The 17146-nt window shown below is 41.4% G+C and overlaps 1 protein-coding gene and 1 long non-coding RNA gene across 2 annotated transcripts in view; one reads left to right on the top strand and one right to left on the bottom strand.

The window, feature by feature from the left end:
- msh3 (mutS homolog 3) overlaps positions 1 to 17146 on the top strand; it is a 177237-nt gene that overhangs the window by 90836 nt on the left and 69255 nt on the right. Inside the window, exons 11-12 of the mRNA XM_087137219.1 lie at positions 10871 to 11003; positions 11228 to 11415. Of these exons, the coding sequence (XP_086993345.1) occupies positions 10871 to 11003; positions 11228 to 11415 (321 nt within the window). The remainder of the gene's footprint in view (positions 1 to 10870; positions 11004 to 11227; positions 11416 to 17146) is intronic.
- Positions 1 to 17146, bottom strand: part of LOC110990128 (uncharacterized) — a 48754-nt gene that overhangs the window by 24748 nt on the left and 6860 nt on the right. The gene's annotated exons all lie outside the window — the stretch shown is intronic.

The following is a 17146-nucleotide window of genomic DNA, read 5'->3' as shown; positions in this document are numbered from 1 at the left end:
TCAACGCCCCCCATCAGGGCATTGTACTCGATGATACAGGTCGGTTTCTGCTTTTCCTGCCCTGTCCTGTCTTGCTTGCCGGTGCCACGGATGTCTGCCGTATGCATGGTGGAGAGCATACGGATGTTGCGCTTGTCTCGCCACACCATGGCCAGGAGAGAACTGCTGACACCCAGGTCGGCCGACCGGGATGCTGTTTCGCCCCGCTTCAGCTTGACGGACTGCAGGTCTTTTGGCATCCCTTTTCTGTTCCCCATGACTGTGCCGACGACGTTGAACTTCTGGTTGTGAAGTCGTCGAAACAAATCGGGACTGCTAAAGGCCCGGTCGAGGGCAAGGTTGTAGCCCTTACCACTTAGGTCGTTCACCAGGTCCATCACCACTTGTGTAGTTGCTGGGACGTCTCCTTTACTTTGGCCGGTGTAGATTTTGAAGTTGTAGCAGTACCCGGCGGCACTCCTGGTGCTCTGGCACAACTTGTACATCTTGATGCCGAAGCGGGCCCTCTTTCTGGGGTTGTAGGTAGCGAAGCGGAGATGCCCGTAAAACTTCAGCAGGGAGTTGTCGACGGAAATGTCCCGTTGAGGAACATAGACAGTGGCAAACTTCTGGGCAAGATGGTCGACGACTGGGCGCACTTTGAAGAGGCGGTCGGTGCAGTCATCTGGCATGGCAGTGTTATCGTTGAAGTGCAGGGACTGCAGGATGGCAAGGAAGCGATCTCGGGGCACGACGGACGGGAATAGGGTCATCTTCAGTAGTTTGTCGGTGGACCAGAAGCTATGAAGGGTGGGGTGCTTCGCAATGCCCGTCATTATGCAAAGGCCTTCAGTTCTCTAGTGTTCAGATCAGTCCATGATCGCATGTGCACCAATGTCGTAGCGGGCCTCTGCACAGCATACTGGTTGCTCTCTTGCACTCGTCTTGTTGTAGAGAACGTCGTCAAAAAACAGTTCAAAGGCTTCACTGCAGGTTGAGCTGCGATGCAGGTGGGGATCGATGGCACCACCATTACCGGTGGAGCCGTACTTCAGCGGTGTACTGTCTTCATCTGTCCACCGGAACGGTGCGGCACTGCTGCTGGTCGACGCGGCAGTCTGTGTACGGGACTGTCTCTTGCGCTTGGCATATACCGCCAAGGGTACATCACTGTCAATTTCTGTACTTGACTGTACTTGAGCAGGTGACGGTGGTGATGAAAAAGACGAAGAAACTTCGTCTGAAATCAGATAAAACTCGCTTTCGCTGGAAGAACTGGACTCTCCGGATATAACTTCAGCCATGTTGTCTGTACTCTAAATAACACGATACCCAATATGAACACATGTGAACACTGCACAGCGTTTTTATTCTCAAGCAGCGAGGGCCGTCCCCTGTCAGTCAACGAGGCAAGGGCCAGCAGCGCCCGGGCCGGGTCATTCATGGGGCGCAGGCGCATAATGAGCCCGCAAGCCCGCGCTTTGTCTTCGGTGCAGTGCAGCGATAATCCCCTGCGAGCGCCTGGCAGCGCAAACAAATGCGCTCTGCAAAACAATACACCTATTACCTCCGCTAGTTGCAGCGCTCTGCGCTGAAAGAATACAGGGATTGATTGGCAGTGCCCAGCAGCTCTCAGGACCTTGTACTTTTATTCCAGGCTTTGATAAGTTCGGTCACCCCGGCTACAAAATAAGTTTGGTCCCCCCGGCTTTAAAAAAAGTCACAATTCACTGGCCAATGATGGCGTAAACTTTTTAACTGACAGCCCCAAACTTTTAAGAAACGCCCAGCAACTTTTTTCTTTTTTAAAGTAAAGTTCCGATTTCGGAGTCCCCGGCCCCAAATGTAAGGCCTATGGCTCCGGTACCGGAGCCCCCGGCTGGAAGTGGTTAACTACCAGTATGATTCTCTCAACAGAAAAATACTGTTAATCAATCTTTAGCCAAGATACTTACTGTAATCGCTTGAATCAAGTTTGACCACAGCTCAGTATATGGAGGCAGTTGCATATTTATGAAAATAATCATTTTAGATGTGCTTTCATTTGATATGCAGTGCACAAGTCACTTGTGACAATTTCATTAATGATACTATTGAGAGCAGGCAAATAAATCCACCAAAATACATGTATGTTCCTACCCGACTGTCATTCTGACAACTCTCTTGTCAGTGACAATGCACTGGCATAATTAGAAACAAACTATAGTTCTTTAATGTATACAACCAAATTATTACAGATAATAAAACCAAAATGGCAGCAACTGCCTTGTGTATACATTCAATCCACTTATTAACCCTAACACTACTCAATCCTTCACCTGTTGGAGGACTGAGGACTGTTAGGGTTAAGGAAATATGGAAATATTTCCAAGAAAATTTTCAAACGTGTGTCCTCTATGGAATGAACACATATACATGTATGTACAATTGCACCCAACTCGCTTTACCACCATCTTTTAGTTACATGGGAAAACATCAAACAAAACATCAACAAAACTCACAGATTTTCTGACGTCGGTGATGAATGACAGTAGAGGAAACACCAAACCAACCTGCATTTATTAGTTGGCCAACTGCTTATAATCAAGTTTTTTTTGGGGGGGGACAAAGCATAAAGACATTCTGTGTAGTGCAGGTGTTTAACACCTGACTAAATGACTAAAACGATAGCTGTCTGTCTGCAACATTATTCATACTTTGATATGGGCATCAATGCTCGCAAACGTAATTGTAGTGATCCAGTGGAACATGGTCCACCCTAGGAATATTGCTGCTCTTTTCTTGTGTGTTGTGATTTGACCATTTTATGTAATTTCCATTGGCAATTAAGTTTTGGATGTTTCTTCAGTTTAACCAGTATCAGCTTTACAGACGGTAGTGCGTATACATATGTATTAGCATTACGAATATCCACACAAACTCAATCTCTCATATCCACAAAATCATGGCCTGCAAGTGAAACACATAATCATGGCCTGCAAGCGAAACATAATGATTGCACCTGTTAAGTCACATGACCTACATAATAGTGGCTATATCAAACATCAACAAACAAGCCCTGCTCCCATAGCAAAGTATATATGTTTTGCAAAATAATGCCAATTGTCAGTACGATTTTCAGCACATCAGTGGTCTCTACACTGTACTGACTTTTGGGTTTATTTTGGTAAGTAATACTTATTACACACTTTGCTGTGGGAGAACACTGTGTTTGCTGAGGTTTGATACCCACTAAACTAAAAAAAATTAACTTAAACGTTTAATGAAATTGAATTTTAAATAAAACAATACACAAAGAAGTAAAACCGTGATGCAAAATTTATATAAAATTGATGATGTCATGATGACATTTTCACCTTCTTTTGTATTGATTTTTGAATATTTCATTTTTTCAGGTTTTGTACACGTTTTTCAACAGGCACACCTCGGGACGCTGGTCTATCTAATTGATTTCATGTTTGTGCACATTAATACTCCACCACGTACAGAGGGTCCCAGAACACGTGCATCATCTCAACATCATCAATGGCCACGTGACATGAGATTAAAGATGCAGTTTTCTCCCTAGGGATTGTACACGTTTTGTTCCACAGCCAGTCTTCGGCAATTTTCCTGATCTGATTGACTGTGTATTAGGTGTGCACTCTTTAAGTCCCAAACTGAGAGGGTCCAAGAACAACATCGTTGTAATGACGCCATACTGTGTCAGCTGACATAACATTGAACGAGCAAACTTCAAAGTCTTATATCTCCTGAAGGACATATCCGATTTGGTTGAAACCTTGCAGGTATCTAGAAAGGGAAGTGCAATGGACAAAAATTGACCTCGTGATAATGCCACCTGACCAGTCACGTGGCATTAAAGGTGCACTCTTTCGAGCAATGCATCCTGTAAAGTACTTGTCCGATTAGGTTCAAACCTTGCATTTATCTTAAAAGGTGAGGGCTTCCGACGAATAATGACCTGATGTGATGATGACGCCATCAGAAGACAAGTCATATGACATTAAAGGTGTACTTTTCACAGCACGATATCTCTTGAAGAACATATTGGATTGATTTCAAACCTTGCAGACCTCTTGAAAAGGAAGAGTTTTAGACAAACATTGACCTGATGTGGTAAGGACTTCATCATGTGACTAGTCACATGACATTAATGGTACATTCTTTACAGCCCTATATCTCTTGAACCACATGTCTGATTGGGCTGAAATTTGGTAGATAGCTAGAATGGGAAGTGTTGTAGACAAGGTGACATGACGTAAATAAAGGGTGCAAACTTTAATTCCTTGTATCTTCTTTTGTCCAAAAGGGTTCAAATATTTGTTATAATGAGGTCACCAAACACATCATTAGAAACTTTGGGAACTCTTGAATAAATGCTTGGGTAAGAAGTGAGAAATTCAAATGTAGTATTATCCCAAATGAAGTAATGCGTGCTTTTTTCTTATGAAAAAAAAGAAAATGTGAAAAAGCCCTTTGCTCTGTCTTTAACCACTTCGTGCCAGGGCATTTTTCAATGTTGATGATGCTGGGCCGGCATGAGTATAATTTTTTCCGTTTTCAAAATCCTTCAAAAATTCATCATTTCATTTAACCGTCGTTTATAGCCACACGTAGTGCCTGAAGTAATCTTCAGGCACTACTCTAAGTTGATAGGTGACCTTCATTGACGCCCGAGTATTTCAGCCAGGCCTGCAGCCTTGTAAACAGAGCCCAGATTGTGCGGTGTTATATAACTGTCTTTTGTTCACGAACCTGGCTCAGTGCACTGCTGACCTCTTTTCAATAGGGGCCAGATTAGCGTGCAGCGGTGCTGTGTAGCTCATCGCTGCGGTGGTGGAGTGCTTTTGTCCCCGGTGGTAATCCGCCCACTCTCAATGCCCCAAACCCTGGTATAGGGTTTCAAAACAAGGCTGGATTATCACCACTTTTGAGAGTGAAAAATGCCAGTAATGCCCAGCAGCCTGGTCTTTTGTTCGGAGTACGTTCTTTTGTTACAGGGCCCTGTTTCCTTTGTCCGAGTTCGGAGACCCCGGCCACCCATATAAACCATACGTCTCCGATCCCGGATCCCCCGGCAGGAAGTGGTTAAGACAGACAAAACCTCTAGTTCTGTTTTTGGGGCTTTTTTTTCTTCTTCATCCTCTTCTGATGACCTAAATCCCCTTTGTTTTGTACATATTTCTTCCACCACCAACTTTAGTCCCTTAGCAACTTTGGATCTTCATCAAAGATGTGCATAGAACAATGATGTCATGATGACATCATCAAGTGATTTATTATTGATATTTTAGTATTTATTTCAGCCCATTGACTTTGTTCACGTTGTCGCACCATTTCGGTAACTTAGCTATCGTTGATCGTCATCAAAGTTACACCAAGCGCAGACCCTAAGGCAAAGACATTGTTAAAATAATTACGTCATGATGGCGTCATCAAGTGACTTTTCATTAAATTTTGAATATTTAAATATTATGTTAAATATTTAAAAATCCATGTAAAACTTACAGTTGCCACCTGCAAAATTCTGTTTGCAACAGGTGCCATAGTATAATTGGTCTTTAATTCGTATTGTGTGAGTCAAATCATGTGACCCTTCTTTCCGGTCGAAACCGGAAATGGCCTTATCGTTTAAAAGTGGTAATAGGTATCAAGTTGTTTTTAACGCTGTTCTGTAACGGTATAGTGTTCTTCAAATTATCTGCTGATGATGTCATGTAATTGTCGAGCGCCCTCTAGCGACGAGTTAAAAATTCTGAAAAATGAATTTTGAATAGATGTCTGATCACCTGAAAAGTGATGTAGACGATGATCTTAACCTTGCGTAGGGCATTCAATACATGGTGCCGAGTGCTGATCGCATTGTATGGAATGCCAAAAGGGACAAATGTCTAATCTGTGCTCTTTCCATGATAACAATAATGTTTTGTAGTGTATTTTATATTGTACATGCCTGATTGAGTTGAAACCTTGGACCCAAATTGTCATGATTGAATAATCACCCTTAGGTTTGTGCAGTAGATTCGTTGTTCAAATTAACAATAGGAATGCGAAAAAGCCCTCTTTCCTGTTGGCAAACAGACAGATGACCTCTAGTTTTTTCACTTTCCTCTTCTCTTAAACCAAATCCCCTTTGGTTTTTACACATTTCTTCCACCACTGACTTCAGCAACTTTGGATCTTTATCAAACTTACATCAGTGAAGGACCGTTGTCTGAAAATGTGCATATAACAAAGACGCCACGATGGCTTCATCAAGTGATTTTCTAATAGATTGATTTTCTAATATTTATTTCAGCCCGTTGACTTTGTACATGTTTTCATGACTTAGTAGTTTGGTGATTTGGGGATCTTCAATTGTAACCAAAGTTACACCCAACGAAGACCCTGATACAAAAAAACATCCAAATTTATTACGTCATGATGACGTCATCAGGTGACTTTTTATTGATTTTTGAAAATTTATTTTTCCCGATAGGTTTCGTACTCGTTTTCAACAGCCAGACTTGGGACTCTGGTCAATCTAATTGATTTGATATTTGTGTACACTCATAGTCCACTACAAAGAGGGGGTCCAAGAACAAAATTGTCATAATGCCATCATCAGGGGTCACGTGACATCAGGTTTAAGGGGTGAAGTTTTTCTTTATAGGTTTTGTATACGTTTTTGTACTTACACACGTTTATTGATTTTGATGTATGAATAATCATTCACTTCAGCGGTTGGGGGAGGGGTATCTGTAAGAGGAGGATCATGGGAACAAGGTACATGTATGTAGAAAGTGGATGAAATCCTGGATAAGGTTGGTGTAATGGTTGGGCTGGATTAGTGGGATGATGGGACAGCCAGAGTAAGAAGTGAAGGGAATAATGGGGAGGGGGCAGAGTAGGAGATGGATAGGATGATGGGGAGGGGGTGGATTAGAAAATGGATAGGATGATGGGGTTGGATCAAAGTGCAGAACTGTACATGTACCCAATACTTAAGAGGAATGTTAATTATGCACCATCTGTCAAACTCACAAATGCACTGCTTATATAATCATCCAGGTCTAGTCTTACTGTACTAGCTGGACCCACTTTCTACAGGCATTCGTCTCTCCTGTAAAGAACTATGAAGCCTTTGTACCTGTATCTCCCTTGGTGGCAGTCTTTGTTGATTTACTATTAATGACAGGTGCCTTTCAACACACAGTCTGACCATGGGTTGTAGCTCTATGGTCTGACTAGGTTTTTTTCTCATAGAGTACTATGAATTGTATCGCTAAGGTCGATAAAATAGCTTGTACATCTGTATTGCAGTCATATGTCAACCAATCTTGACATTTTGATGAAGCTTTGTTAGTATTTACTTGTTTGATTGAGTTACCATATTTGTATAACTTGGATGTCTCTTCCCTGTTATTACAAGAAAGAATTTTATATAACAGGTTTTGCCCTTACCCAACGTATATTAATAAGCACTGTATGCTCAGTGCTTGTCCGAGAGCTTGCGAAAAAACCTCACAAGCTTACTCGGGTGGGACTCGAACCCACGACCTCCTGCTTACTAGTGCAGATGTCTTAACCACTCGACCACCGAGCTTGCCGGGGTCGGCTGGCCGGTCCGAGTCAAATGAAGCAGCGGGTACCGCGAACTATCTATCTTGTGAGGTTTTTTCGCAAGCTCTCGGACAAGCACTGAGCATACAGTGCTTATTAATATACGTTGGGTAAGGGCAAAACCTGTTATATAAAATTAACATCTCCCCAACGCAAAAATACATCTTGAATACAAGAAAGAAATTCAAATTCATAACAAGCAGCAAGCCATGGCAGCTTTGCCGTTCTAGTTTTTATTGATTTTAGAATATTTTATATTCCCCATAGGTTGTGAACATGTTTTTTTTGTTCCGCAGGCAGTCTTGGACAATTTTCTTGATCTGACTATGTATCAGGTGTGCACTCTATGTTTCCCAGCAAGGGAGGATCCAAGAACAACATTGTCATCATGGAGTCATATGGTGTCAAGTAACATGACATTAAAGGAGCAAACTTCAAAGCCTTATAACTCCTGAAGGACATGTCCAATTTGGGTGAAACCTTGCAGTTATCTAGAAAGGGAATCATCTTTGACAAAACTTGACCTTATGTGATAATGACATCGTCATGTGATGAGTCATGTGACATTAAAGGTGCATTCTTTCAAGCAATGTATCTTGTAAGGTACTTGTCCGATTGGGTTCAAACCTTGCACTTATCTGGAAAGGGGAGGACTTTAGACGAATAATGACCCAATATGATAATGATGTCATCAGAAGACAAGTCACGTGACATTAACCCCTTCACGATGGTGGACTGCAAACGCCGCATTATTGTGTGAGGATTAGTGCATACCACACATACATTTTATTCACCATGCGGCTGCTGGTTCAATGGGGCCTGCCGCTGGATAGAGCGTGCATACTGGGCATACCACAAAATAATACCGCCGTGAAGGGGTTAAAGATGCACTCTTCAAAGCCTTATATCTTGGGACATACATGCCCCGTTGGGGTCAAGCCTGCATATATCTTGTAAGGGAAGGGCTTTCGACAAATATTGACCTTATAGATGATGATGATGTCATCATGTGACAAGTTACGTGACATTAAAGGTGAACTCTTTAAAGCACTGTATATCTTGTCATAAATGACCCATTGGGTTCAAACTTTGCAGATATCTTGAAAGGGGGAGGCTTTAGACGAACATTGACCTGATGTGATGATGATGTCATCATGTGACAAGTCACACAATATTAAACTTGCACTCTTCAAAGCAATATGTCACTTGAAGTACATGTACATCAAATAAAAAAAACACACAGGGAGACCTATTTTAATCTGGAAAAGCTTGTCCCGAAAATGACTCGGCAATTACCAACAGTACAGAAGTGTATTTCGTCTTAAGAATTCAAAGTGGATGTATGCAGAGCATTGAAAAAAGTCTACAGATGTGTGTCAGTGGTTAGCTTAAACTTGGGGGAAAGACAACTGGACATGAATGGGGAAGCAAATTACAAGTGACAAGTTAAAAAATGAAAATTAGACAGAGGGTCTGAAACGAGTAGCCTATTTTAAAACTGCCTAACACCTGGAGAGTCTACCTTGTGCTTACGATTTTAACACATTAAGGGGAATGGATCAGCACAATTATGGGGAATAATTTCCCAACAAATTTCGCACCAAAGTGTTTACTGTTTGCATTTGGGAGTGGTAGTTGGCCTGTGGAGGCAGTCAGAGAAAAAGAACACGACAAAAAGGGGGTTTAAAATTCATCTTATCTTGATACAATTAACACAAGCAGCCAATTCAATGTGTCAGTGCTATATAGTCCTATTATAAAACATGCACAAAAAGCTATGTATTGAAAAATATTGGGTAAACATGCATTTGGGGATGAAAAATTGGTTGAAATTTAAATATTCTTGCCCAAAAAACTAGTTTAAGAAAGTAGCCCATTGCAATAAAATATTCCTTTCATATAGGAGGAGCATGCATACGTACAAATTCCAAAGTGTAAACTCAGATTGTCACAGAGGATTTTGATGTTGTCAAGTCAAGGGGCCGGCGTGCCATGGACGCATATCATAACGCATATCACTATCACGTCTCAGAAGTCACAATGGAAATTCATCCAATCCCAAAATTTGTTACGTGCCACGTGGTGGCCAATTCACCAATCAAACTACATGTATATGTTAAATATATGTCGGCATCGCCAGTGGTGGCCTGATTTTTACTGATAAAATTCATCAATATAAATCGTTTTTTGACCAAAAAATAAATAAAACTTAGGCCTTTTTGCGAGGGGGGGGGTGTTTCAGTTGTCATTGAGGATTTATAAAATCTGTTGCAGTGGATTTGGGGGGAGGGGAAGCATTTTAGTCTTAAAGTGACTCTGACAGGAAAGGATCTTCAGAATAGGCAAGTACGGGGGCCTGGTATATGTTCCTTCATCACAGATAAGGTTTTGAGTTTGACCGAAAATTGCAGTTTGCCTTCTGAAAAACAGTAAACCTTCATGTACTGGTGTAGACAGACTGGTTTGTGGTATATATATCTGTAATCACAACCAATCAATTGCAAAATTATGCATCAAGGAATTCAAGATGCAGTTTGTATAATTCCGTGCCATGTTTTAGTTATATCTCCATGTTGGGTAGCTGTGTGACGTTAACTGCACCACACAGGAAGGCACCACATGTTCGCGTGAAGGCACCGCGTTTGTCACTCGCTCGTAATGGTTTACAGCGCGGGACACAGAACGAGCGCTTGTACTCGTCTTGAGCTTCACTCGTTTACTGCTCGCAAATTTTTGAGTGGGATTTCAAGCTATTCATGGTGACAGACGACTAAGATGGAAAGCTTGCGGTAAGCACCATGCAATATCTCTTTTTGAGTCTGTGTGGTTCTGATAAGAACCGGAGAGGCTCAACGTTTCGGACAGTGTGCTCTGTCCATCTGTCAGTCTCCTGATGACGGACAGAGCACACTGTCCGAAACGTTGAGCCTCTCCGGTTCTTATCAGAACCACACAGACTCAAAAAGAGATATTGCATGGTGCTCACCGCAAGCTTTCCATCTTAAACTTTTGAGTGTTTACTGAGGGCCCTCGCTCATTACTCGTGAGTTCAACAAGGCCCCTTGTAAGTTTTCAGAGAAACTGTTGGGCTGTACTGTATGTGTACATGTTTATGTATTACATATAGTTTTAGAGCTGTATCAACTGCACTTAAACTACACATGGGGCCTAGTTCAATTGTTGACTTGACTTAAGCTACCAGGATGTTGCTTCTTATCAGCTCTGTAGACTGGGGTCCCAAAGTGGGTTCGGATGATAAACTGTAGCATATTATTTATGTTAACAGTGACATCAAGAATCGTCAGGATGCAGTTGAGGAATTGATGCACTCCAAGTGTGAGGCATTGAATCAGACAAGGGATCTCTTGAGCGGGGCACCAGACCTGGAGAAAGGCATTTGCAGCATCTATCATAAGAAGGTAAAGGATGTTCGGTTGGTCTATTCTGTCATTTTGAATGTTCTTTATTGGAAACTTGTATACAATATAATTGCTAAGCTCTCTTATCCAGAGATGATACAGACAGTTCTTGTGTGCATTTTTAGGAGGAATATTGGTTCTCTCTGTTTGTCAATCACATAATAAAATTGTGTATTTTAGAGCATGTACACTTTCATAGATGTTCATTGTTACTCCATCAACAGTGCTCATCTGCAGAGTTTTACACAGTTGTTCAGTCACTAAGCAAGCTGTGGCACACACTGAGTTCCTTCCAGCAGCTAACTGAGCATGAGATAACTTCAGACCCCCTGAAAGTCATCTTCACTGAGACACCATCACTGCTGGAAGGGGTGAATGAATTTTTTCTCGCCCTCAATAAGAAAGCAGCCAAGTAAGTATAAATGGAGCCCAAGGCAGTTTGCTGCCTGTCATATTTAACCCTTTCGCTACGGACTACTACCAGGTTACTACCACACCATTGTATGAGGATTAGTGCATACCACACATACAGTCTATTCACCATGCAGCTGCTGGTTCAATGGGGCTTGCTGCTGGACAAAGCCCTCCATTCAGAGCATACCACAGTCCAGCAGTCAAAATAATCCAGCTGTGAAGGGGTCTAAAAAAGAATATGCTCAGAGCAGTTACGTTGTCAGGTTCATTTCAGTAAAAGTACAGAATTGTTCTAGAACAGAGGTGAGATTTGTCTGGATTTCCTGATGTTTAAAAATGTTAATTAAGGATGTTTGGATTTTTTTCCATCTGGCTTGACTTTGTAAAAATTGTAACTTGTTTTTTTTCTAAATTTTGTAAGACAGCAAATGCAAAACTTGTACAAGTGGAGATTTAGAGTGCATGTTCTTGTGATGTTAATCCCATGCGAATGCAATTGAATGCCACCGAACTGTTGGAATATGTGGAGTTAAACCATGAAGACTCAGCACACCTCATTGTGGATATGTGCCATGCACTTACAGTCTATGCATTTACAAGTGAATGTTTCAACGAAGCTGTTAAAATATGCAATACTCTGGCAATTAGCCAATTAGATTCTTTACAGAAGTTCAGTTGATCACTTTAGCCCCTAAAGTTACTGATTACAGTTGAGATCTTTCAATTGACAGACAAAAAGAATTCATGGGAATTTTTTTCACTCAAATGTCAGGTAACCAAGGAAGTGGCAAAGGGTAAGACAATGTATTATAATGATTTCATCTATTAATCAATGCTGGTGAACTTGATGCCTGTAAAGGATTGGAGAACTTAAGGAGGCACATTCTTAATTATCAAGATACATCAGAGCAACATTTTCTCCGGATTTAACGGTTTCCTCAAATCTCACCCCTGACCAAAAGTTGAGTCAAATCTACTTCTGGAATGATATACAGTGTAGGTCAGGTTGGTATTCCAGCTGCGAGGCACACCTCATCAGGATTTACAAATTCTAACTAACCTTATCTTAAATAAATAATTTAATGTATCAATTTAAAAATGATACATGTTAGCAAAGGACAGAAAAGCTTTGTGTCCTGGAAAAGCTCTGTGTCCATTAACCACTTCGTGCCGGGGCATTTTTCAATGTTGATGATGTTGGGTCGGCATGACTATCATTTTTTCCGTTTTCAAAATCCTTCAAAAATTCATCATTTCATTTAACGGTCGTTTATAGACGCACGAAGTAATCTTCAGGCACTACTCTAAGTTGATAGGTGACCTTCATTGATGTCCGAGTATTTCAGCCAGACCTGCAGCCTTGTAAACAGAGCCCAGATTGTGCGGTGTTATATAACTGTCTTTTGTTCACGAACCTGGCTCAGTACTCTGCTGACCTCTTTTCAATAGGGGCCAGATTAGCGTGCAGCGGTGCTGTGTGGCTCATCGCTGCGGTGGTGGATTGCTTTTGTCCCCGGTGGTAATCCGCTCACTCTCAATGCCCCAAACCCTGGTATAGGGTTTCAAAACAAGGCTGGATTATTACCACTTTTGAGAGTGAAAAATGCCGGTAATGCCCAGCAGCCTGGTCTTTTGTTCGGAGTACGTTCTTTTGTTACAGGGCCCTGTTTCCTTTGTCCGAGTTCGAAGACCCTGGCCACGCATATAAACCATCCGTCTCCGATCCCGGAGTCACCGGCAGGAAGTGGTTAATTTCTTAATTTGCTAGATATTGAATGGACACAGAGCTTTTCTATTCTTTGCCAACATGTATCATTTTGTGTTTATACATCAAATTAACATTTTTATACATCAAAATTAACCTATAAAAGGCCACAGGATCCTCCATTGTCAGCGCCATGGTCATCAGAGGCTGCTCCTAATTTGTCTTCCTGTTCTTTAGTGATACTGGTGGGTGTGTAGCAAATGCATTTTTCATGCTGTGAATAAATTGAGGCAGATTGTGAAGAATTTTTCTAAGTTCCCAACAACCAAAATGTATTCAATAGCACTCAAAAAGGGAGAGCAATTTTAAAAACCCATAAATATGTTGTTTTGATGTAAGGTTCTGCAGGATATGCAATACATTTTACACGTGGTACATCTGAATCATGAACATCACCCCCCCTGTGTCATATAGTGGCGACCTCCTCTCCCCCCTTGTTTAATTTCCATGGATGGGCAGTTATCCTCCTCACAATAGCCCATCTCCTACCCACTCCCAGTTCCCAGCACAAATTTAGGCCACTGGTGCTTAACCACTCCCTGCCGGGGATTCCGGATCTGGACACGCATGCTTTATATGCGTGTCTGGGGTCTCTGAACTTGGAAAAAGGGAACAGGGCCTTATTACAAAAGACCGTACTCTGAACAAAAGACCCGCCTGCTGGGAATTAGCGACATTTTTTCACTCTCAAAAGTGGAGATAATCCAGCCGTGTTTTGAAACAGTATAACACAGTTTGGGGCATTTAGAGTGAGCGGTACAAAAGCGCCCCACCACCGCAGCGATGAGCCACACAGCATCGCCGCATGCTAATCTGGCCCCTATTGAAAAGAGTTCAGCAGTACACTGAGCCAGGTTCGTGACACCGCACAATCTGGGCCCTTTTTACAAGGCTGCTGGCCTGGCTGAAATACTCAGGCGTCAATGGATTTTGTCTGTCAGGCTAGAGTGGTCACCAGACAACTTTGAGTGTCCAGTATATGAAGATAGGAATTTTTAAAGAATTTTGAAAACAGAAAAAAATGATAAATATCCCCGCCCAGCATCATCAACATTGATAACTGCCCCGGCAAGAAGTGGTTAAGGCAGTACATTAATGCTGATCCCTATAGTATGGAAAAAATCCTGCTGTAGATTTTAGATTGTTGGGTGTTCTTGAGGAATTTTATCAGCAAGACACCCCTCCCCTCCCCAGAGAAAAATGATACTGTGACCCTTCTGGTATAGTGAATGCCACAAGACTTTGCTGAATTCCAACGAGACATACTGTATCCTGAATATAGACCCTCATCTAGAGCCTCCATGTGCTGTATTCATAAGCCCTGTGTTTCAGATGCAGTAGCAAGGATTAGCCCAGGTGGGAGCAGAACCTTTTTGCCAAACTTTGTGTTATTTTTCATGATCCTTTTATGCCTAGTTATATACTCAAGCTTCTGCACCCCTCGCTCACATATTTAAGTGTTAATTTTAATTTTGTGGTGACTGGAATATATTTCACCGACTGGTTTTAGTTTTCATGATTCACGATAACTAATAACTTCACATAGTTCTGATTTGAATGTGCTCAAGGAGCTCATGGTTCTCGTTTGTTGGGGCAAATCATTTCATTTATATGTACCACTTACTGCAAAACTTATGGTATAGCATTCTTTTTTAAGTGAAGGGAACTTTCCGTGCCATGTTGATTGCCATGTCTAACAAGTCTAAGTATTGAAAGTGGTGTAAAAGTTCTGTAATGTAAAATAGTGGAGGGCTGATGTACTTCTGTGGACATGCAATATTAATTTGGGCAAATGGTTGGACTGTCTTTTGGGATGTAATACAAAAAATTTTATTGCCATTTTTTCTGAGCACTTTTTGGCACCTTTAGCAGCCTCTCTCCAGTGTTACAACACCTCCTTCAGAGTATCTGTGAATAACTCTGTTTCTTTTCTGTCTTCCCCCTTTAGTCTCTTAGCTACTGTACATGCCTGTATGAATAGGGCAGAGCCGTGGTTGATTGGTCAAACAATAAAGACACCTTGCACACGCATACTTTTGGGAGCATCTTTTCCATACCCACATTCAAACACACACACTTAGATAGTTTTCTGTACCCCCACTCTAGTAAGGAACATGATTGTACATGCACGAGTTTTGGTTTGAATGAGAGTGGTAGTGCAGTGAAGTTTGAAGAACATGAGCCAATGAGGTGTAAATTAGTGGAAGGTTGATCAGTTTGAAAATAGAGTTGGGGCAGTTGTCTCCCATGTATTTTGAGTGAGTGGTTTTGCCGTTAATGACCTCTGCTGCAGCTAGTTTGTTTGACCTTTGGGCAAGTCATAGGGCCAAAGAGAGATCTTCTGAGTCCACCTGACTTGGAAGAATTTCAGCTAATTTATTGGATTGTGTTTTGAGCAGATTTTGACTCAATTTTGTATCTCTACTGGGCACGTTTGAGGAAGACAAGTCAACAACATCGACCAGCAACCGTAAGTTAAAGAAGTTAATATTTTCTATTGAATAACAGAAATATTGCTTTCCTTACCAAATTTATTGCTGTGAGATGCACGGGAAATAAGGATGGAATCAGGAGTTTGAATTAATTGGAGTAACAAACTGGTGAACATTTTGAATAATTGGGCTGGATAAAAGTGGTGGCTGTATCCAGATTATGATCTAAAATTGTGTCAATTGATTTAGAGAGTTCCAAGATGGAAGGTCTAGCAATGCTACAATAAGTGCTATATTGAAGGCTGTATGGAAACAACATTAATGTTTCACTTTTGGTGATATAAAGTCTGAAAGTTGAGCTAATTTACATGTTTAATTAATAGAGCGTAGTATTTTGAGAATTTACTGAACATTGTGAATTCACAGATGGCCCTTGATAATTTTTGATGTACTCTGGTCATGATGGTCTAGCTGGAATCTTGATGGCTAGCATGGCTTGAATCTTGATGGCTGGCATGGCTTGATGCTCTGTTCCAAGCCTTGACAGAAGAGGAACGCGTGAAGACGTAACGGGTGTAGACGTGTGGACGTGGAGGGGGGCCATTTGAAGCTGAGTCAAGTAGAGATTGAGTGATCGACCCACAGAATTTACACAGCCCCATTTATAAAAGGCATCAAGTCAGTTAAATTTATTATTATATGAAGCCTTCCTTAGAGTATTGTTTAAGTTATAATTCATGTGGAATGACTATTATCATTGTGGATAAATAAGGGTGCACTTGGAATTGAATGTAAATTTGAATAAAAGTTATTGCATGGAATTGAATTGATTAAAACTTGTTGACAGAAACCGAATTTGATTCTTGGTATTAAAGTGGGGTACACGATTTTACTGGAGAGTTACATGCAAACTGTAATTAATGGAAGGTGTATCTTCATTTTTTTGATTTTACCATTTGACCCTTGGCTAGGGCCAGATACATATAATGAAGTTATTTTACCTGTGACTTGTCCTTTGTAATTTATCATTGTGAAGTGTCTAGTTGTAGTATAATAAACTAATAAAATTGCAGAAGAATTTGTGGATTTAATTTTATTTGCCTTCATTATTGACCACTAATAGAGATAGGTGACTAGTTCTGATATCCACCAACCTTTCTTTTTCTCTGGTTCGGTTCTCCATAGAGCACTGTTGTAGGAAGGCAATTATCTGGAATCCTCTGCATGTGCCCTCCCATTATAGTTGAAGGGCTGCAATGAGGGCTTCTACGCTGTCAGAACCACCCCATTTCATGACCTGATCTTGCCATTGAATGTGCTGGAGTTGCCACAAATAGGGAGTCTGCTTCCTGGTGTGGATCTTTATATGCTTTCGGTAGAGAGTCATGCATTTAGTTGAGCACAGAAGGCATAGTACAAGAGCAGAATTGTATGTGATCTTTGTGGGCAGTGAAATGTCATGGTGGGATCAGAGATGTCTGTGTAAAGCACCAAATGCTTTAGTTGCTGCTTGGATCCTGTGGTCAACCTCC

Source organism: Acanthaster planci, linkage group LG05, assembly GCF_054643075.1.
Source record: "Acanthaster planci isolate LZ-2023a linkage group LG05, COTS_SCS, whole genome shotgun sequence".
NCBI classification, from domain to species: Eukaryota; Metazoa; Echinodermata; class Asteroidea; order Valvatida; family Acanthasteridae; genus Acanthaster; species Acanthaster planci.
This window is presented reverse-complemented; position numbering and strand designations above follow the sequence as displayed.